The sequence below is a fragment of the Battus philenor genome, unplaced genomic scaffold, assembly GCF_028537555.1.
Source record: "Battus philenor isolate CCGP_79_NKW_IND1 unplaced genomic scaffold, ilBatPhil1.0.hap1 SCAF_12, whole genome shotgun sequence".
Taxonomy (NCBI): domain Eukaryota; kingdom Metazoa; phylum Arthropoda; class Insecta; order Lepidoptera; family Papilionidae; genus Battus; species Battus philenor.
The window spans coordinates 304,946-326,673 of record NW_027181674.1 but is presented as its reverse complement, the minus strand read 5'-3'; the positions used below and the strand labels follow the sequence as shown (position 1 = coordinate 326,673).

At 37.8% G+C, this 21,728-nt stretch overlaps 3 protein-coding genes across 3 annotated transcripts in view; 2 read left to right on the top strand and 1 right to left on the bottom strand.

The window, feature by feature from the left end:
* The first annotated feature begins 216 nt into the window (after positions 1-216).
* l(2)dtl (lethal-(2)-denticleless) lies at positions 217-8,265 on the top strand. The gene is made up of 4 exons (XM_068776514.1): positions 217-334; positions 406-602; positions 5,744-5,855; positions 5,956-8,265. The coding sequence occupies exons 1-4, from the start codon at positions 292-294 to the stop codon at positions 7,635-7,637; spliced, it is 2,034 nt and encodes a 677-aa protein (XP_068632615.1). The 5' UTR covers positions 217-291; the 3' UTR covers positions 7,638-8,265.
* On the top strand, positions 3,232-4,568 carry LOC137932840 (arrestin domain-containing protein 17-like). Its single transcript, XM_068776515.1, has one exon. The coding sequence runs from the start codon at positions 3,509-3,511 to the stop codon at positions 4,502-4,504; it is 996 nt and encodes a 331-aa protein (XP_068632616.1). The 5' UTR covers positions 3,232-3,508; the 3' UTR covers positions 4,505-4,568.
* A 3,201-nt stretch (positions 8,266-11,466) lies between the features above and the next one.
* Positions 11,467-21,728, bottom strand: part of Reph (Regulator of eph expression) — a 67,269-nt gene continuing 57,007 nt past the window's right edge. The window contains exons 7-8 of the mRNA XM_068776415.1: positions 14,522-14,614; positions 11,467-14,240 (exon numbers count right to left, since the gene is read on the bottom strand). Coding sequence (XP_068632516.1) covers positions 14,534-14,614 — 81 coding nt within the window. The 3' untranslated portion in view covers positions 11,467-14,240; positions 14,522-14,533. The remainder of the gene's footprint in view (positions 14,241-14,521; positions 14,615-21,728) is intronic.

Here is a 21,728-nt window from a genome sequence, read left to right as displayed (position 1 = left end):
AAACATTAATATTTATAAGTTATGAAACAATTATATAAGTTTCCAAAAATTTTGTTTTTAATTGATTATTTATTCCTATCTGTACAGATTTTTTTCTAGAATATACTGGATTAATCTACCAGTAAATACTTATTTTAAATAATGTTTATACTGTATTACCAAAAGCTTAGAATAAGCGGGTGGTTATCTGTGACTGTCACTGTCATTCGTAATTTTTGCGGGTAAAACTGGTTGTTCTGTTTGATTACCATTATTTCATTATTTGCGATGATTATTTTCAAGTAAAACAACATGAACGACTTACAGAATTTGATTGACCGCCAATTAGGCATATGTAAGTGTACTACACATGTCATTAAACAAGTATACACAAAACATTATCCATAAAATTGTTTGTTTTTCCAGTTTGCCGCTTTAATTACGACAATATCCTGAAACGTTTGGTGGTAAATGGCGAAGAATCGTTCTATGGTCTCCAGAGTTCTGGCCTGGCACCTAACTTTGACCAGGACCCACCAATTTTCGCTTGTCGGTTTTCGGAAGCCTCTGGCTATGAACACATCCTAGCCCTTGCTAATGAAGATGGGAAAATTGCTATTCAGGTATATATGTCTTAATTATGCATGCGGAGGCTATACACAGTTGCAATGGGTCAATCATTAAACATGGGCAATAATTTTATGTATTTGTAATCTCTGTTTGTTATTGTAATATTTTTAAATATTGTGATGATATCAAATACTTTCAACACTACTCTTGATAATTTATTGCTTATGTACAGCATGTTCTTTTACTTATGGATGAGATTAAATGTCTTGAATCAAGTCAGCAATGAAAAATTGTGGATCTTAAATTTACTTTTAATAATCCATAGATACTTCACTGGACATTCCAATCTAATGTTTGTATCCCCCTTTTAATCATCAGAATAGACTAACTCCTCGACTTACAATGATAGCTCAGACTCAATGTGCATTTTATGTGCCCTTGTAGACTTTAATTGTAAACTAGGAATATAATACATGAACACTGTCAAATTTTATACAGCTATATAAGTATGCTATACAATGCAATGATTCTTGCTTGTTCACTGGTGCACCAGACAAGCCAAATTAACAGGTATTCTTTGAATGCATTGATGCACATTTTATTTGTATGTCGAAGGGTTAATAACCACATGTAATAAAATCTGTCGTGAAATAGTAAATTGAAAAATGGTTATTGTTTTCAAGGTAAACCTTTTGTGTGCTTAACCCACTCCTATTTGTTTATTTATTTTGCCTATATATTATTTTTACACTAGAGAAACTTCAGTCAAGTAGGCCTCCAATTTCTTCCATCTGCTCCATTCTTGAGCCAAACATGTTCACAAAGACTACAGTCTGTAGGGCCTGCCTCTTTATCTTAATATGTAGCCTCTTATAACTCCATATAGTGGTGGACTGTGTACACTCATCATTTGCTTTTTTCAAACTTGATTCTTTTGGTGACAAACAATAAACACCTCCAATAACTTATCAAATGATCTATGAAAAGCATGCTTGGAAGAAGACTAGTGCCCATATAAATTTTTGGTGTACTAGGGTTGCACCCTACATGGCTGCCCATCTCAGTCCACTGAGGTCCCTACCTGAAATCATTAGTATTCTGAGATTTCTCAAGAAATTGGATTGGTGCTTGGTTGCTAAATCCAATCAATAGAGATAAGGCCGGCATGCTTAGATACTCAAAATTGGATAAGAAAAGACCATAGGACTTAAAGAAACTGACTAAATTGGAGAATGCTGTGTCTAAACGATTAAGCTAAAATGGGCATGGGACATTCCCCCTCACCGATTGTAACTATTAATTGATGCAACAGACAATTCGTTAAACCAAACATACAAAGATAATTAACAAAACCGAATCGAAGTTTAATTAGATGTAGATGCCTTTCTCTCAGTAACAACAGAATTGTCCTCGTTTACTGGAAGATAAGCAAGTTTCATTAGGTAGTGATTTATGTCTGGGGACTAGAGTTAATTTTTTTTAAAAAATTAATGTAGTTTAGTAGGCCTGGTTGCTGGAATGCTTAAATGAGTACTACGGCACAGCCTCCAGTTTCGATATATAACTTATGCTAATTTATTTAAAGTCAAGTTAACTTAATATTAATGTATATAATGAATAGATTGACACATTGTCCTATGAGTGGAGCTGTCATGGCCACTGGAGTCAAGCTGGTCTAACTTTGCAGTTTGTTTAGTTTTTGGCCATCATACAATAGAATCTTGAAACACATGATTCAAAATTAAAAATGTACAGTGATATTAAATAGATGTGCTGAAGGATTAGGCGAGATGTTAATGGATTGAAAAGAAATGTAGGAGAACGAAAGTAAATTTGAAGGATGGTAGAAGAGTAATAGAGATTGTGAGCAACGGAAGAGGAGATTGATAAGGAAATACAAAATATAAAAGATATTTAACACATAGTCCCTGTTCTCAATATGGGGGTATGAGAGGCCAAAAATAGGCCTATAAAAAGATGCTAAATGAGATATTATATTTTAAATGTACACTTTTGGACCCAATTTACTATTCTTAACCCTGTCCTGTCAACATTTATGCTTTTTGTATGACGGCACGCTGCTCTTCCTTAGGCCCGTAATACGTGCGGTAAGGTCACATTGAATATATAATCACATTGAATACTAGGTGGTACCTAACCTAACCTAACCCATCTATTGCTTACGAACTTGGGAGGACCAAGTTCGTAAGCAATAGATGGGTTAGGTTGATTAAGACGCATTTTATGTTGCCACAAGACAGTGACATACACTTAGTATAAAAATAATTGGGTTATTATGCACAATGCCAATTTTGATTGCCCACCAACTCGCAATGTTGGTGGACTGAAAGATGATTAGATAAACTAATTACCTGATGTGCTAAAAATTAAATTAATATGTAAGAATCTGGAACAACATGTTTTGAACGCGAAATACAGATAACGAAATCTTAATCTAAATATAGACTGATGGATTGTTTCGGAACACAAATTTGCGACATCGATACGTTTTGCGATGTGATGTGAAGATTAAATATATTTTTGTTGATACGCTTGTAATGGGAACGAATCCAGTTGAATGGAGATTAAGATATTCAGCAGTGGTGGGAGGGGCGCCGCGTGCGCGGTAGATATGCGCCCGCCGCCAGCGCTCACACGTCAGATGCAAACTTGCGTGCGCGGGCGACGGACGGTCGCGATGTTTTTGACTGCTCTACTGCTCATGTACTCGGTCCCTTAATATCTAAGCTCTAACCGCCACTCGATAATCTCCTCGATAGCGTCGTCGTGAAGTGATCTGTGATATACCTATGCGAATATAATAAAGATATTCATTTATATTCGAATATATATCTTATTTATTTACTCCTAATCGAAGATCATCCCAGCGAGACGGGGCGTTCATTTTAACACAGTTCATATTAAATCAGCGGAGTATTTGAAGGCATCTCGTACTGAAATGGGTGTATTCTGCGAAATTAATTTATTCAAATCACGTGATGGCGTATTTGTAGCTGGAAGCACTGTCAAAGGAGCGATAAGATATGCTGTTGACGAGGAAACAACTTTCGGTGAAATTGTTGTGTCGCTGAAAGGCAAAGGAGTTTTATGCTTGAAACGAAAACACAACGATAAGAGCAAGGAGGTAACATACCGTCGCAGCGAGCAGTACCTGGATCTCAACAACGTGGTTGTGGAATCGGGGAAGAATATAGTGATAACGAAAGGATCGTATGAAATTCCTTTCACCTTCAGGTTGCCGCGTAACATTCCACCTACCTTCCGCCACAGCAGCAGCAACATCCAGTACGCTGTCAATTGTAACATCCGATACTACCTCAGTATCAAGTTCCAAAGGCCCGGCTTCTGGAAGCTCGATAAAAAGTACAAAAAGGAAATTACCATCGACTCCGGAATACAACCGAGGCTTCCCCTCGAATCCATTATCTACGGCAAACAAAAGAAACTAAGTCGACTCTTCACCCGCAAGAACAGTGCAATCACCATTAAAGCTGGTATTGCGAAATCTGTCATCGCGCCCGGTGATAAGGTCGAGTTTGAATACGAGGTGGTAAACGACAGTAATGTAATAGTGAAAGCTGTGGAGACCAAGCTGCTGGAAGTTCTCACATTTAAGACCAAGTCTAAAACTGTGACGGAATGCCGCGACGTGCCGCAGACGGAGTGCAAAACCGGATCAGTCAAGTCCGACGACAGTCAGACGATGAGCGTGGAGATCGACGTGCCCTTGGATAACAAGTCTCTGGATTTCTCAGAATTGGTGGCACGAGATTACTACGTTCAGATCACCGTGGAGCTGCCGTTCCCGCATTTTGACTCCAAGTTGCAAATTCCCATTCAAGTTGGTGATACTGCCGTTAGCAACCTCCTCGAACCTCCCCCCTCCTACTGGGAGGCTATGGGCGAAGAGGAAAAGGACGATAAAGACAACTAGAATATTTTCTATTTACATTTTGTTAATTTTTGCTATTAAATATATTTAATAATTTAAGGTACAACGTTGTATGATTTTTCCTTTCACGAATTAAAAGATACATTGCCCTCGGTCCACAGGACATCTAATTTCTCAGACCCGTAACCTTCCGCTATTTTCGTTGAGTCTATCATCATCGATGAAGCTGATAAAACTAAGTACTTGGCACTTTGTTGATATCAGTCGATGAAATCAATGGACATTTATGATAACGTAAACAACTGGTTTTTTCGATGATATCAACGTTAGGGAAATGTGTTTGTTTAGATAAATTTTTGAAATGTATAATCGAAAAGTGTAATCTGAAAGATAATCTTTTGTGAATGTTGTTGGCGAGAAATAAAAAACGGAGCATTACCTTATAAATGTTTCATTGTTCCTGTTCCATCATTGCTTTTTGTAAAGCCATTGTGAGAAGTAACACTACTTGCTAACTTCCCGTTGAGGGTCTTTTCCATGACGTTATGAAAATTTTATTTTCATCTTTAATTGTTTTCTTTTATATTTGGAAAGGGAGGCTGTGGTATTTCTGGAAAGGTTGGTACTGTATGACTCATTAATTTCACACTTGTGATAGTCAAACTCGTTTGTTCGTTTGCCAGACGTGTATGGTGACTTCGATGCTAACGGAAAAAAAGTATAAAATCAAATAACTGTAATGAGGCTGAAACGTAATTGTAAAGTTACCGCTAATTAGCAAAATTTATTGATGAGATACGATGTACGTGAAAATTTAGTAAAGGGTTCCAATTTTGAATATTCTTTTTTTTCCATTATTTTTATGGCCAGTTGTAACAATTTTCAATGTCACCAACGTATTGCATATGGTTTGAGGTGTGAACAAAAGACGATAAATAGTACATTAAATACTTTCAGTACAGAATAATGATATGAAGCTTATGTAATCTAATCACTTCGCTCTTTAACGCAGTTAAAAAAAGATGGACAAACCATTGGTAAACCTTAGTGTTTTGTATGCTCGATTGTCTTTTTGCTGTCCGAGTAGGTTTACCAAATTCACCCACTATTCGTCCCCAATGCTCTCTAATTAATACCCCTTGAACAAAATTTTTACCAACCTGGTAGCATCACGCTATAAATGGCAACATTGTTTTTCCACCATGTAAATTTGCTTTTGATGTTGCCATTTTTCATAGATTTTTGTTAGGTAATTTTAACAGATGTGTATATTATCCGTAGAACACATCAAAACCCAGCAGAGCCACCGAACTGGAGAGCTTCCAATGTCACCATAACGCCGTGTTTGATTTAGCATGGATGCCGTCTCACATGAACTTCGTCACCGTTTCAGGTACACTTAGAGTAGAAACAAAAAACGAACTTCTCTGTTATAATTAGTTGGTGATTTGTTTAAATTTACTGTATAAAAATGTAAATGTACTTGCTTACAGGTGATCACACCGCTTGCCTGTGGGACATAGCCGAAGGTGCTCCGAAAAGAGTTTTAGTGTTCTCGAACCACACTCGATCCGTCAAGACAGCAGTGTTCCCCCCAACCAACCCTTCAGTTTTCGCCACCGGTGCTAGAGATGGACATATTTTACTTTGGGACATCCGTGCCAGTAACCAACCCAACGTCATATTGAAGCCAGACAATTGCCTTATGAATTGCCATTCCAGTTTCACACCCAAAACCCCGGGATCTCACGGCAAAAGGCCACGTTTAGACAACCACAGAGCCACAAGCATCACAGGTCTCGTTTTCCAAGACGATCTAACCCTCATATCGTGCGGCGAGTGCGACGGTAACATAAAAGTTTGGGACTTGCGCAAAAATTATAACATCTACAAAAGAGAACCCCTACCAAAACATTCCATTCCGTATTGTGGCAGCTCCGCTAAAAATGGCTACACGAACTTGATTATAGACGACGCGAGGGTCAGGTTGTACGCGAGTTGTATGGACAACGTGATTTACTGTTTCAACGTGTCGACGTACAACGCCGTGCCCGAGCAGAGGTACATCGGGCACGAGAACAGCACCTTCTACATCAAGACGAGCCTCAGCCCCGACAGCATGTACCTCGTTAGCGGCAGCAGCGACAAGAACGCATACATCTGGAACGTCAAGTACTCCGAACCGATCGTGAAACTTGGCGGCCACTGGGCAGAGGTCACTTGCGCCACTTGGTGCCAAAAAGGGGACACAAAGATCGTCACGTGCAGCGACGATGCGCGGCACAAGATTTGGAGAATCGGCAAAGAGTTCTCAGATGCCGACGAAGAGTTGAAAGGCCGGGCAGAAATAATCCCTCGAACGGACATCACAAGTTTACCCAAGTGGGGTGCTTTGGATAGAACACCTAACTCTCTCAAACGGAAATTCGACACCACGCCTAGCTCGTACAGCGCGAAACGTTCACGGCTTAAGTCACAAGAGAACAACACCGTCAGGAAAACAAAGAGATGTCTCACAGATCTGATGATCGCCTCCAAGCAGAGCGACGCAGACGAATCGGAAGTGTTGGTGAAGAGACTCAAACTGGATTTACCTTCGATACCGGAGAGCGACGAGCCCAAGTTGATTCCGGCTGGACGTAAACGTCGCAGCGACAGCAGGGAGAGGACGCCGCCCAGCAAAAAGCATTGCATTGACTCGGTCCCTTGCAGCTCCGCGACGTCCGATTGGGGGTACCTGCCGAAAGCGGGCTCCTCCTTCATGACACCCACTAAGAACTACGAGAGGAAAAATTGCAAGTTGCTCTCACCAAAGAGCCCTAAATCTATCTTGCCGATCTCACCGCCCGCCACGTGTCCTGTGAAAGTGTCGCCTACCAAAGTCAGGATAATTTCCTTCTCGACGCCGACTAAAAACTTGCCAAACTTCGTGCTTGACGGCGAAGCGCCTCATCTGAGGCTTATGTCACCAGCTAAGAAGAAGGACACCATTGACTGGCTGACGCTCATCGTACGTGAGAAGACCGATAGGACCACCCCCGCTACGCCCTCCAGCCCTAAGGAAGGCGCCCCCGTTCGGAGGAACTCCAACGCCGAAAAGACATCGAAGCCCCCCGCCAAGACGAGAACTCTGCTCAAATATTTCAACGTCGCAGTCAAAGAGAAAAAAAAGTAGGGTACTTTAACATTTAAGTACAAAACATTTGGTAACTACCCTACCTGCACCGAGTATTTTGATATTATACGGAATAAATTATTAATATTGTTAAATATTTGACTGAATTAGATATAGAGATGACACTTTATTAGGTGATCGGGCTAGGTGGACCGATTTTTGGTATTTGAACTGTTAAGTCATGACATGGATACGCCTTTTTATATGTTCCGGTATTTATCGCAATGTCGATGTTTTCGCAGGCACGTCCATGTTAGTGTATACGTTTAGAAGTTTTGTCGCCGAAATTCGCTCCACTTGTTTCGATCACATAATCATACTAAAATTTCCATACGGCGTGAACGTGCATGCTAATTCGTAAGGTGACGAATCTCCAGGCTCGATGTTTGTTTGCTTTTACCGTTAATTACTTTTAAGGTTCTTCCCCTCATCACAACAATGCGTTTAGAAGTAAGCAAGTAAGTTAAGCTATTGTTTCATTTACATTTTATTAACACCCTACAATATAAGCGTGAATTTAAATTTTGAATATTGTTTCTCTTGTGTCATACTTATTGAATGCCGTTATTTTTTTAAATAATTCTCCGTAATGATTGTATACTTTGAATAAATAAATATTCAGTGAGCATTGCGCCGTTTGATTTATTGTACTTATAATCAATAGTTTTATCAGCTGCGGTCTAATCACCTGCCGTGATAACTAAGTAGTTGATAACACAAATGCCTTTTCGCCGGACACATACAACCTCACAATCTTAGTTCGTTTGTGTTTTTTTAACAACCCAGGAGTGTTCAAGACTTGTCTCAAAATTGCTGAAGGCGCTCAGACTAAACTTTTACTGTTAGCTCAAAGTCTCTATTGCTCTATATTTTCCATATCTTAAATTAAATAAATTATTCGAAATTAATAATTAGTAATTCTCTGTAGGATAGACTTAAATATTGAACAATAATTTTTGAGGGTAGACGAATAAAAAGTACCTCGGCGCCAGTGTTAACTTTTTCAGATCTCTCAAGACTTACTCTCTCAGTCTAATATAAGGAGATTCTTCGAAATTGCAATGTATTGATAGTGACAGCTGTTACCATCGCATATTCTTTTTTTAAAAAATACCTCTGCTAGTTTTCCTGTTTTACAATGAAGTTTCGACTTATTTAGTTTGCGGAGTTGAAGTCCTCTCAGTGGAGGCTATTGCTTGTGTATTACATCTTTGTAATAGTTCATCCGTTATTGCGTAATGTAGTTTGTAGGTTGGTTCCGTTGAACTCTGTCAAGGCTGCAACTGAGATAAAAATGTCTGCAGAATGTGCTGTCAAAATTCATTAAAATAGTACAAATAAAACACCGTTCAAAGCACGTAAATAAGTTTTTTGTAACGAACGTATACATTAATTTTTCTCAAATAACAAATACCACTTTGATTACTGTGGTTCTGCCATAAACAAACCTAGTATGATGGTAAGAAGTTTTTCATAAATAACTTTGTTAAAAAAAAATGAAAAGATAAAATTTAAAATATATAAAGTTGTTTGCCTTTTTATTGTATTTAAAAGAGAAACAGTAGAGTTTTGCAACTATAATAAATATAGATACCGCACCGAAGTCGTCATTTTTGATCAAAACAATCACATTTAGACAAAATGAAGTTTTTTTTTCTTTCATCGCGTATTTTAACTTCAAAGTGCAATGTAATTGGCCCTATAATCCTATCTTCGAGTGTATTACATCGTATAATGGAGCGATAAATCAACAATAAGGTAATTTTGTTGGCTGTAAATTGATTGTTTCGGGATCTGTGTGACGTGTGGCGCCATCCGAGAACCTGTCATTGATATCTAGGTCTTTTGGACAACAAAGTGGTTGTTTGTACTACAAGCATTGATGAATCATTTAGTCGGACATAAAATAATTTTTACATCTACCCTCACTTACATGTCTCTGGATTTTCTTTAATACGTAAGCGAGGGTAGAAGTAAAACATAACTATTATATATATATATATATATATATATATATATATATATATATATATATATATTTTTTTTTTTTTTATTAAATACAATCTAAATGCGTAGTATTAATATACATTACTGTTTCCTGCGAAACAACTTTACTCAAAGACCACACAATGAATAAGTACTACGACCTATTCAACAAAATTACTAGGAACAAATACACAGTGGCTTTGTACACGGTAGAGAAAATAGCGAGAGCTATAACAGAGAAATCTCTATAACGCTAAAAAATTCAGGCCTGTTAGGAGAGATATCAACTCATTTCTAGAACGTGCTTCTAAACCAACATAAGTAGAATCATTCTGGTTGGTGAAGAAGAACGCCAATTCATTGTCAGGAGGCTTTTATTAATCTGCTACTCGGGACGCCTGCTCCGAGCGCCAGCCGGCACCATGCCCATCTCCCTGCAACGTGATGGACCCGGCAGGGGGACAGTGAATCTATGGAATACTAAGAAATTATGTTTCAATTCTTATTATAACCTATTTCAATAAATATAAATCACCATACATGCTGTTAAACGAACAGATACGAGCGAAAAGAATTTAAAAAAATCTAAAGTAAAATCAACACTTTTTTCTCATACAAACCACATAGTAAATTAAAACATTCGTTCCTGGCTTTCGAATATTTCACGTCAATGAAAAGAATCAAGTTAATAAGGCTGTACATGTCATATATCACGTCATCGTCAACAGTGAATCGAAAAGGGGAATCCCACTAACTTTTTATGTACATCGGGCAAAAGAGAGCGCGCTACAATACTCGATTAATTTGAATTTTGATTAGGTGACGATTTTTGTAGGTTGACCATTGCTTTCGTAGTTTTAAATCGGTAGAAATAAGGACTAAGCTTTATTGAATATACAACTTCCACTTCGGACTTGTGTTGTTTGTAAGACCTACCTGCTTTGGTAAGAATCCCGCATATTTATGGATGTTTAAAATGAAGTTAGAAAAAACAATGTTTGTGTACTTTGTTTACTTTATCGCTGTTATAAGCACCTTCGTATTGGAAACTAACTTACTAATATAATTTTTTTAATTTTATTATTTCAAGTTAGTAATACCAAAAGATCATTTATTTGAGACCTTTTTTAAAAAACATGCTGTTTCTCTACGGTCTTTTATTATCTTCTGAACTTCAAATGAAATTTATAAAGTATTTCTAAATCCAATGTAATGCCACACAGTTAGTCACCTGGTCGCGGTATCTTTCGTACATTGTTCCGCAGGTTCCTTAAACAAGTGTTGACTCATTTCCTTGGTAACATTGAATCATCAACTTATCAGCGTATAAATGCCCACCACAGGGCATCGGCCTCCCGTAAAGATCGCCGTGACTGGTCTGGCTGCCTACTTCCCGCGACTTTATGTCGTCAGTTCATCTATTTGGGGTCTACCCTCACTTTGTACAAGCTCGTGGTCACCACTCAAAAACTTTTCAGATAACCTCGACTCGTAATATATTTGTGTTGTACATAACCTGTAGCTATTTACCTAGTCTATAATCTTCCGCGTTCTGTGGAAAATTCAGCTAGACACGGGGCACGGGGGATTCTCGGAGTACCTGCATAGGTTCAACCTCAAGGAGAGTCGCTGTTGCCCATCTTTCAGTAACATGTAATTAATTCACAAAGTGTGAATTGTATAAGATTGTCGTCTCCCGGGAATCGAACCAGCGATCGAAGTCTCAGTCCCCTGCCGCTGGACTGTCACTCCTTTGTAATAGGTATTGTAATTATGTTAAAGCATGAATTTTACGAAGAAATGTATTCGAGGGGAATAACCGGAAACAATAAAACAACCACCATGAGATGTGCCATTGCTCACTCTTTATTACGCATGTTAATTCCGTATATAAAAACATAACATAAATTATCTTGTACAATATCACCACTGAGATGGTGCGTGGTGGTGAGCCCCGCGAACTCCGCAGGCCGGCAGAGAGGAATCGCTTTATTTTAAATATTTCTCCACATTCGCGAATGTTCTGGAAGGTCAATCAAATCAGTAACCACGTGAAAATATGTCAAAAACGATGTCCTGTTGAACTCTTGTTAATCTGCCTATGGTTTCTGAATTTATTTCATGCATAATTAGCTAATTATTGTATAACACTTGATCAAACATGGTCTCTCATTGCGTCAATGAATATTACTTCTCTTTCTAATATTCATTTCTCTGTTTACTAAATATTAAAATGTCAATTTAAATTAAATATTTATGTCTGTCACTATGAAACATAATTATTCAAAATGTCGCACGAAATATTATATTAGTTGCACATGCATTGTAATTTTTTGAATAACTAAGTTAATTAGTGAAAATATGTTTATTATCTATACAAATAAAAGTGTCAGTGAGAGAGTGTCAGTTTGAAAATTTAAAATAAACGCTTTTCACTACATGCATGTGAACCTTTCAAATACCAAAATTACATATTTAAATTTTTGTGTCTATTTGTTCAGACTAATCTCTGAAATGGCTACATCGATTTTGACAGGACTTATTCTGACAAGTAGCTGATGTAATAAGGAGTAACTGAAATTACTTTTGTTTTAGAAAAATAAAAGAAATAACTTAATAAACTGAATATTATTTTTGTTAGAGTCCACGTGGACGAAGTGGCGGTCACAGCTAGTTAGTATAGATAGAGATCCGAGGAGAAAGGCATGTATAATCAACTGATTAGCTAATCAGAGTTATGGACCTAGTTGATCGTCAGTTAATCGGTGATCAATAGCAAATTAAAATTAATGCTGTGTTCAGCTGTTCTAGCATCCAAATCATATTAAAGGATAATTAACAAGAGATTAAACATAAATTGAAATTGATTGACCTTTCAGAAACCGAACATAAGGTTTGCGAGAGCTGATAGGTTTCCTTATCACCGGCGTCCGAAGTGAAATACAGAGATGGGGCCGCAGAGAGTTTGCAGCCACCAGCCAGGGTAAGGGTCGGCACGTGTGAGTATCGGAAGGCGGCGGGGCTCGTATAAACACAAAGGGAAGGTAGTTAAGACGGCGCGAGCGCCCGCACAATTTGTTATACCTACTACATCTAACCTGCTTACACTTAGTTTACCTCTGTACATACATCTGTATCAAGCGACGTTTCATCTTAAAAAATGTCCACTTACTTAACGTATTCATTTCCAAAAAATTTGTTAAATGTCCTCCAGTTCACTGACTCCACTCGCGACACTAAGTCCTTTTTTTCGTATTTTTTTTTTACATTTTTTCCGTTTCGTTTTTTAACACAATAAGATTAACAAAAGTGTTGTAGGTCCAGCTGATCCTTAAGTTACAACTAGATGCGCGATCCCCGGCTACCCTCCAAACGAATGGGAACGCGACCAGACTGTCAAAATGGAAAACCTTACTTATTTAAATATAAAAGTTATTTCAAAAATGTTAGTTGGGAACAGACTAACAAATAGATCAATTTGGCCCTTATGATAGAATTTAGAATGTCATAAATCCAGATGTCTTCGGAGCTACACTGCTCTTAATGTTAGTCAAGTCGGATTTCCGATGGTTTGGAGGGAGGCAGGGCGGGGTTCCCCGGGATGCGTTCACCGCGCCATCTCGCAGCAGGTAGCGAGACCAACGAAATGTAAACCCCCGTGAATATCGCACGGCGACGTACGCACAAAAGCACGCGGCCACTCGCCTGCTCATGGACCCCTAAACAATCGCGGAGAGCCAGCGGCTGCGATACGAGATCAAAAAGTTTAATCGAAAAACGTCAGACGCCATGCGGACTTCCCCGTCCGCCACGCTGCAGCCTCTCCCTAAATGTCTGCGTTTTACGCTTCATTCCGCCAAGACCGCGCGTCTAAGAGTTACAATACGAGTACATACATGATTTGTTTCTCTAATGTGAAGTTATCAAATGTCCCTCCTTACGTTAGGTTTAGTGCATCTTAACGAGCTAGCGGACGACGCCGCCCGCCGGCCGAGGTTACCGCTAATTACTTTAGTTACAAATCGATACACACATTAAACACTATCTCCGCGAAATATTACTGCGAAACTCCACGCACAGTTCGTAGAAAGCGACTAATACGCGTATTTAATAAAGTTGAATCGTAATAGAAAGGAACGCAACTCGTGCCGGCGGCAGACTTGGCTGCGGCGAGGGGGAGCGGAGAAGTCCGCGTCGCCCGGGAGCCGACGGCGCGACCGCCGCCGCCGGAGCCAGTAAATATATCAAAAAACTACTTGTGTTGCGTGTCGGCGTCGCAGCCCACACTTTGTACTTTGATCATTTGAGTGCAGAGGAACTCGAACACTGGGCTACGCGGACTGTAGTGTCCCCCGAACTAGGGTGCCTCCACTGCGGCGATGTCGCGGACAGTCCCACTTCACGTACAAACAATCACAAACACCGACACGGAGGGTACGGTCGACACCGCGTGCCGTGACGTCACGTGGCCCTCCCGGAGGTCCGAGAGCCGGGTTTCCGGCAGCATCTGCCGAGTGCGGGCCCTTGCGGTCGGCTCTAAGACGCACTGCGGCGTCGCAGCTCGCGCGCGATGCGTCGACCAATGGTACCACAGGAGCGCTCCTCACATTGGACTCCCTGAAAACAGACAAAACTAATTATAATCGGACAACGGTAGCGAACGGATTAGTCCAAGTAATGTAAAGTCTTGTTTGACTGATGTCTTTTGTCTCTAGGCACGTCGAGCCACAAGTTCTACCGTCCAATACCACTAACTATGAACTGTTTATAACACTCGGTTCTAATATATTAATTTGCTAGCTGGGACAATTGGCTTCTTTTTCTACAATATTTGATGCTGTTAGAGATCTACCAGTTAAGAAGATTAGGTTCCAATGGGGAATGTTTGTGATACTCACGCGCGCGCGCGATCACCAGCAGAAAACGGAGAGCTCCCCGCCGTGCGCCGCCCCCACTGCGCGCCATGAGCGCAGTCCGCCGCCCACCTTCAGCTGTGGACAGATCACTTTGCATTTAGTTCATGCGACAAACTTGCTGCCTCAAAAGACAGGCGGCAAAAATATAGCTAACATCGACGAGGAGGCTATAGGAAATCCAGTCATTAATGCCCTATGACAGGTGTCAAAATAAACAAATTTTTCACAGATTATATATAATCATTATTTCGAGTGTTGCCATGGGTGCTGCAAAACTAATTACATAGATTTTTCGTTAATAGTTAGTTTTATTTTACATAAATATATTTATAAAGTTAAATAAAAAAATATAATAAAACATAGTATTGAAATAAAATTTATTTAGCAACAAGCAATTCTTATAACGCTATGACCAGTTCAGGACCTATGCATTTATTAGCAATGCAATAAATTTCAAAATAATACAAACTAGTTTGTTCAACAGTTTGTTTTGGTTCCATTAATCGACAAATAAGCACAAAAGCCATTTAGGCAGCATCTTACAATAGAAACTTACCATCACTAATGTGAGCAAAGACATTCCTTTAGTTTTAATGTGTTGTTACAAAATATTTTATGTTGCAGAATTACACCAAGAGATGGCGCTGTACGTGCAACATAACGTATCTTAACACAAAAATGTATACATTATTGAACTAATAGATTATTTGCATCTTAAATTATACTGTTTGTTTATTGTTTTGTGCTGAAATGTTTTTAATCAAACTAGTTGCGGATGGTCGGTCGAATAAGAATTATTTAATGTTGCTATTAATTCAGTCTCGACGTTCTGAATTCGAAATTACTTTTTTTTGACATTTTCGTTCTAAATATTCAAATCACGCGACACCGAGGAGGTTAACAATTTCTTTAAGGAGGTTGCTATAGTTGTTCATTACAATAACAAGTTTGGTTGTATATAAAGAGAGCGTAAACGCGGCATATAGGCATTTAAATTTTTATTTATTTTTTAAAAACTTTTCCTAAATATCTGAATAGAAGCTCAATTTAATATATATTTAAGATATAGCTTTTTCATATTGTGTCCTTCTATAATTGTATGTAGCGTTGCAGCGACAAAATAACTATTGAGAGTATATGAACTTATATGTTGTATGTGTATATTTGGTGTATTCCCTGTTGATATAAACACACATGTAGCCCAAAAATTCTGAAATGGATTAATGTATTTATCTCGCATGATCAATGATAGAAAATAGCTTATCTCATTAGCTTGTATGTATCTATCTGTATTTGCACGAAGCTCTCATGCTTGTGTTTTAATTAACAATAAACAAATTTAAATGACAAATAATGTGAAATTAATAATGAGGTCCACGAACGTCATCAGTCGACATTCACTTGCTAAGAATGTAGCTATTCCAGAAATGCTATATTAATTCTGTGCAGTAAATATAGCGTAAGAGCTGTCCACCGTTTTGCGTACACGGCGAGCGATGTATAAACAGCGCTCCCGGCATGTACATGGCCGCCGCACGTCCCGCTACTATGCGAAGTACGGTAACGAGTTACATGTAGTACAAGCGGCCGATACAAAAACATCGTTCGAGTTCCAAGTCGCGTCGCGTGGCGGGGCGCGGCGCGGCGGCGGGCTGCGCGCGCAACGGACGCGCTCCATTCAGCCGCGCTCAATGACCGCCGCCGACCGCCATTCACTCGCTCCGGGGACTTCGAGCGCTACGTGTAGATGCACCATGATTTTTATGGATATTCCCCTTTTATCATATTCTATGTTTATAATTCATACCCGACACTAAATGTTAATTAGTTTTTCCTTAATTATCTTCTAAATTCATTGCTCATAATGATGAATATAATAAATAAAACTAATTATATAGATCAAGGACTATTCTTTCTGTAAATTTGTTTAAAGAAATGTCAAATGCTTTTAGTATAACATCGCGCATGTGGAACCGTCTCTCGATTTGGAACGTCGTTATTTAGTTTTTTTAGTACAACAACTCTCAAGGAACGTCTCGAACTAAAAATAAGGACGAGATACACTGTTCGCGTCCCACGCGACGCTCCCGTGTGCATACTCAATACGCTGTAGTCAGAACTTCATCTCAGCAAACTTCTCTGCGTTTACACTTTACTATGCTTTATGTGGGGCCGCGGTGAAATACATTTTCGTCGTACCTTTTTTATTTCGTTTCTACATTTTACAGTGTTTTTGCACGTAAAAAGTAACTTTAAGTTTTCAATATTAAAGAAGAACTTGCATACACATTTGTTTACATATTTAGATTGACTAGATGAAAACTAATTTAGAACTTGGATGTATTTATAGTTGCATTGATGCTCACATACTAGTTCCCTACGTTTTCACTTAACTCGACTCTAAGGTTGCGGAATATTTTGAATCTTGAGAAAAAGAAATAGTTTCTCAATTTTTAAGTATTTATGACTGGTCAGATTTTTTCAGACTTCTCAATTCAGACACTTATTGATGGAATTTTAACTTGCTGGTATCATTTTAACCTAACTACACCAATTTCCTATGTCATACTTCATTGTACTTTAGGTGAAGTTCTTAAATATTTTCGTTTCTTATTAACATAAGTTCGTATACCTTGAAGTAGACATCTATCGACTGATATGAATGAATTAATGAATGCACCAACCAACAGTTTTGGGATAAGAGAGGTTGTAAAGTGTACTTAACTTTAGAGCAAGTAGCAAGTAGCTCAAGTTTAGTAAATAGAATGGTTGGCAAATAATATTGAGTGGTATTACAGCTGGCGCAGTTTGCATTCTGCACATGAATACACAAGCGCTGTGCGGTGGGTTCAGTTGTTTGAGGCGCGCGGCGGCCCGCATGACCGTCGCGATAAGCTGCAGATGGCACGATACGACTACCGGCCCACACGCGGCGGTGACGAGCAAACATAACAAAAGATTGTACAAGCATCCGCTAGATCAGTGCGATATACACTTATATATCAAGTTTCAACAAAATCAGATAACTCTCAAGGTAAATATACAGGCAAAGTTGATACTGATAAACAGAAGATTCAAAAATATCGATAATTTATTATAAATATTAAAAGTAGTTGATACGAGATTATATAACAATATGATTATGGTAATAAAAATCAAGATAAAAAGCCCAAAAAAAAACAATAACTTAAGATTCATAATTCTGGTGTGTTTATTTTCAAATTTACTAAACAAAATCCATACTTTTGTAGTTTAAAAAATAATGCTTTCGTAGAACACTAAAACAAATAATGAATCTATTTATGGGTATTTATATAAATGAAGCGCTGAAACACGTTTTGTATATTATATGCCCTTTTATTGTTATTTTTGTAATTAATTCATTTCATTATGTTTATATATCAGCTAATAAATTACGGGCAAAGTTGTGTAAAGTCATTTAAATTTATATATTGTTATGAAACTTATTTTTTATGTTTAGCTGTAGTAATGCCTATTTCAATAAATAGATAAATGTAGTCTATCTCCTTAAAGTCCCTAGCATTTAAGAAAATACATACGATGAAAAAAATTATGTTAAAATGTTTACTAATAAAAAATATTTAATAAAATTTCAATACACGGGGTCACCCTACTCTATGTAACCATTGAAAGATTTTAAGAAAAAATGTTTTTAAATAAAACCTTACAAATGTTTTATTAGTTTTATTTGAAACAGTTGGACAGCTGTATATAAATAATAACATAATATAAATAGCTTTCAAATCAGACATCGCGTCACTCTTTCATTACTAGAATAAGAACTAATTAAATCACTTCTTATCTATTCGTATTGATGGTGCGGAGCCTCCAACGTACTTATCAAGTCTTTCGAGGCGAAAATAATGCTTACTTAATTCACAAAGTTCACTTTTTTCTCCATCTTCGGTTAAATTCATTACGTTGTCTTCTTTTATTGATAGAGAAACATAGCAAATGATGTATCAAGAAGTAACAAAGTCTCTCTTCTATCTAATAGCTCTCTTATCAAAGATTGAGTTGGGTTCTACTTATGTCTAGTGAAGTTACAAAAGGAGAGAGAATCAGAGATCTTAATCTGCACCTGGACGTCAGATATGGTTATACCACTGCCTTCACTAATCTCCATAACATGATTTAGGAAGATCCGCCGCTTGTAAACAGAGTTATCAATTATAAATATAAAAGGTTTAAAGGGTGAATGTATAGCCTCATTTGCCAGCTAATCTTTAAAGGAGACATATTTCTAATATCCCTGTATTTACTGATAAATATGATACAGAAATATGATATATTACTTTATTTTTTCTATCGAAATGCGACAAACCAACAACACCTGGCAGAACAATGTCTGCAAAACAGACAATTAATTATAACACCTTTAACCTTTTGCTGTGTAAAGACTTCGTGATGGAGCAAGTTACTTCTGCTCGAACTATAACATGAGTTCCCGTGCCATGTGTTTGAGATAGTGGAACAAGAAAGAGTATACTAATATTAACGCTCGCCTTGTGTTCATAGTGGTAAAGTAACCCATATAAGATTTTCCCATGAGACAAAAAAGTCATGCTAAGGTTATTTTGCATGTCTTGACTTGGCATATTGCGTCATTGCGGTCTTTCATGTTCAACATAATTATATATAACTTGGTTAGTTGACATTATAATGTGCACATCAAAGATTGTTCATTTTTTTTAATTACATCGAACAACATCCGTGTATTTTGTATTTAAAATCACAGTTAATATTTTTTTTTGTTTTTTTCTCTTGTTCTTCTGTAAACTAAAACAATTTCGTGCATTTTTTATATCATTCAGCAGTTCTTTTTTTTAAATAATAATTAGACATTGATATCAAACAAGGTTGAAATTTGAGCCGAGTTTCTGGTCGACTCTTGGAAGATTACAATTCTGAGCATCCACTGGCTTATTCACGGACTTTCTGAAGATATCCTGACCACTGACTCATTCAAAGGTGCCTGTAAAAGCCTATTTGAGTAAAGATACTTCGAATCTACTTACGTTTTCCTTAGGGACGCATAAATATAAACTTTATACCAAGATGTACAAGTTTCGTTTTACATTACTTGGGTCTAGCAGACCACTAAAGAGCCGCGGATACGATTTTCCAGCGGTTTGATCGCGAAACCTCCAACTAGACGCAGTTTAACTTGAACGGGATCAAAGGAACGCGCCACCGCGGCTTCCGGCCGCGCTCGTCGGTGCACACTGCTTCCATTCTACGAGTATTATAACTATAGAGCTGCTATTAGGATCCATATTTATTTAAAGCTTATCTGTTAGTTTAATATGGAATCCACTTTTGTATAAATAATCCCAAAATGAGAATGAGCTTTTGAGATCGACAACGGTACCTGCTTTTTTTTTAATTTTCGACACGGCTTCGAAAAAAAAAATATTTAAGGCAATGCATTAGATTAACTCATTAATCATCTCTGGTCGTAACTGATCATTCTTTTATACTATACAGGCTGATTGCTTATACATATTTTAGCGAATCGTATGCGATTTAGCTAAATATATATATAGAGCTGTGAGTCAAGCGGCAACCAAAAATTGTGCAGCGATTGCTTTTTATTTTCCCATACTTTCCTTTAATTTTCGACGTGTTCTTTTGTTATTTCTTTCCTATTTAAATTTGTCAAAAAGGTTTTATTGCAATATAGACTGTGTGACTACAATGTAAAAGCTCTAAATCATTTTTCGGTAAACCTTCTATAAAGTGATCACTATGAAATGTTACATTAATTAACTTTTTCTATTTAAATGCGACGTGCCAGTAACTTCTAGTAGTACAAAGTCTGCAGGGACAGATGGTAAACAATGATTAATTTTAATATGTAGCAATACGAATTTTGAAAATATTTTTTATATTTTGTATATTATCATTACGTTGTTTATTATTTCTTAAACCTTTGATTTCTTGGATAAGGTGTATACATTAATTGACACCAAATGAGCTGTACATACCAAGCTTTTACATTTATAACCAATCACCCTGTATACACGCGTATGACGATAATCTCATCAATTACCTCTGGTTACATCTGATTATTCCTTCTGCCTTGCAGTGGGCATTTATGTTGATATACAAAATGTATTATCACTTTTAAATGATTTAGCAACGAGAGTTTTTTACCAGTTTTACTAAATTAGAATATATCTTAGATAAGTCTAAGAAACTCGGTAAAGTACGGTTCCCGTGTACTGTGTTTCGGAGTATATCAAAAACAAGTGCGTCGGTGCAAACCGAGTGCATTTGTGGAGTGGTGCCGAGAGGGCTGAGCGACGGGGTTCTCCCGGAGGGAAGAGGGAAGAGGGAAGGAGGGAGGCGTGGGAGCGGCAGCCGCGTGAGCCCGCTAATTATGCGCACACATGTGCTCGCAGGCACGCACCCGCCCGCGGCCGTATCGATGTCGATATATGTAGACTCAGCTTAAAAGCTATCGCCACATTCATTCCTACCTATTTTTTTAATTTTAATACCCATTTAGGATCATTTATAAAACTGGTTTTCAGATTTTTTCTCCTACACCATTTTCAAAATATATCTGGTACCTTTGGATCCCCTCCTACATTTCTATCGTATTTCTAAAATTCGTCAATAATATTAGGATTAGATTAAATTATGTACACTTGCGTTGCGGAGTTGTGAACACAAAACAATAATTTTAGAAAAAAAAAGAGAATTTAGGGCATCACATTGTAATGAATATGTTGTTTCTACAAATCGCTTCTTGAAATATATCTATCTACCTACATTGATAGGTGAAGCCAAGCCATTATTTTAGCTCATCACTATAAACGTATATGACATTTTCGTAGATCTATTTACTCTTTTGCTATGCTGTCCAAATGGCAATTTGCAAATTCCGTGAGTGCAAGTAGGATTAGACTAGCACCTCTTTTAAGGTAGCAAAGCTAGGGAATTCCTTAGGATTCATCGGATTGGGAGGCCTCCGAGCCCTTAGATCACTTTGGTGGAGGCATGATTAAAGGATGTCTGTAAAGGACGATTTGGAGTTGCAAAGCGGACAAAAAATCCCACGTAAACCTATTTTTATTTTCAGGGTTATTTTGGTGTTGCAGAAAATTTCAGACTTGCTGTTCTGACTAAACTAGTAACGTAATTTGACTGCATCCTATTAAGG

Coding starts and splice junctions, on each gene's coding strand:
- LOC137932840 (XM_068776515.1), top strand. CDS start 3,509: ATGGGTGTATTCTGCGAAATTAATTTATTCAAATCACGTGATGGCGTA.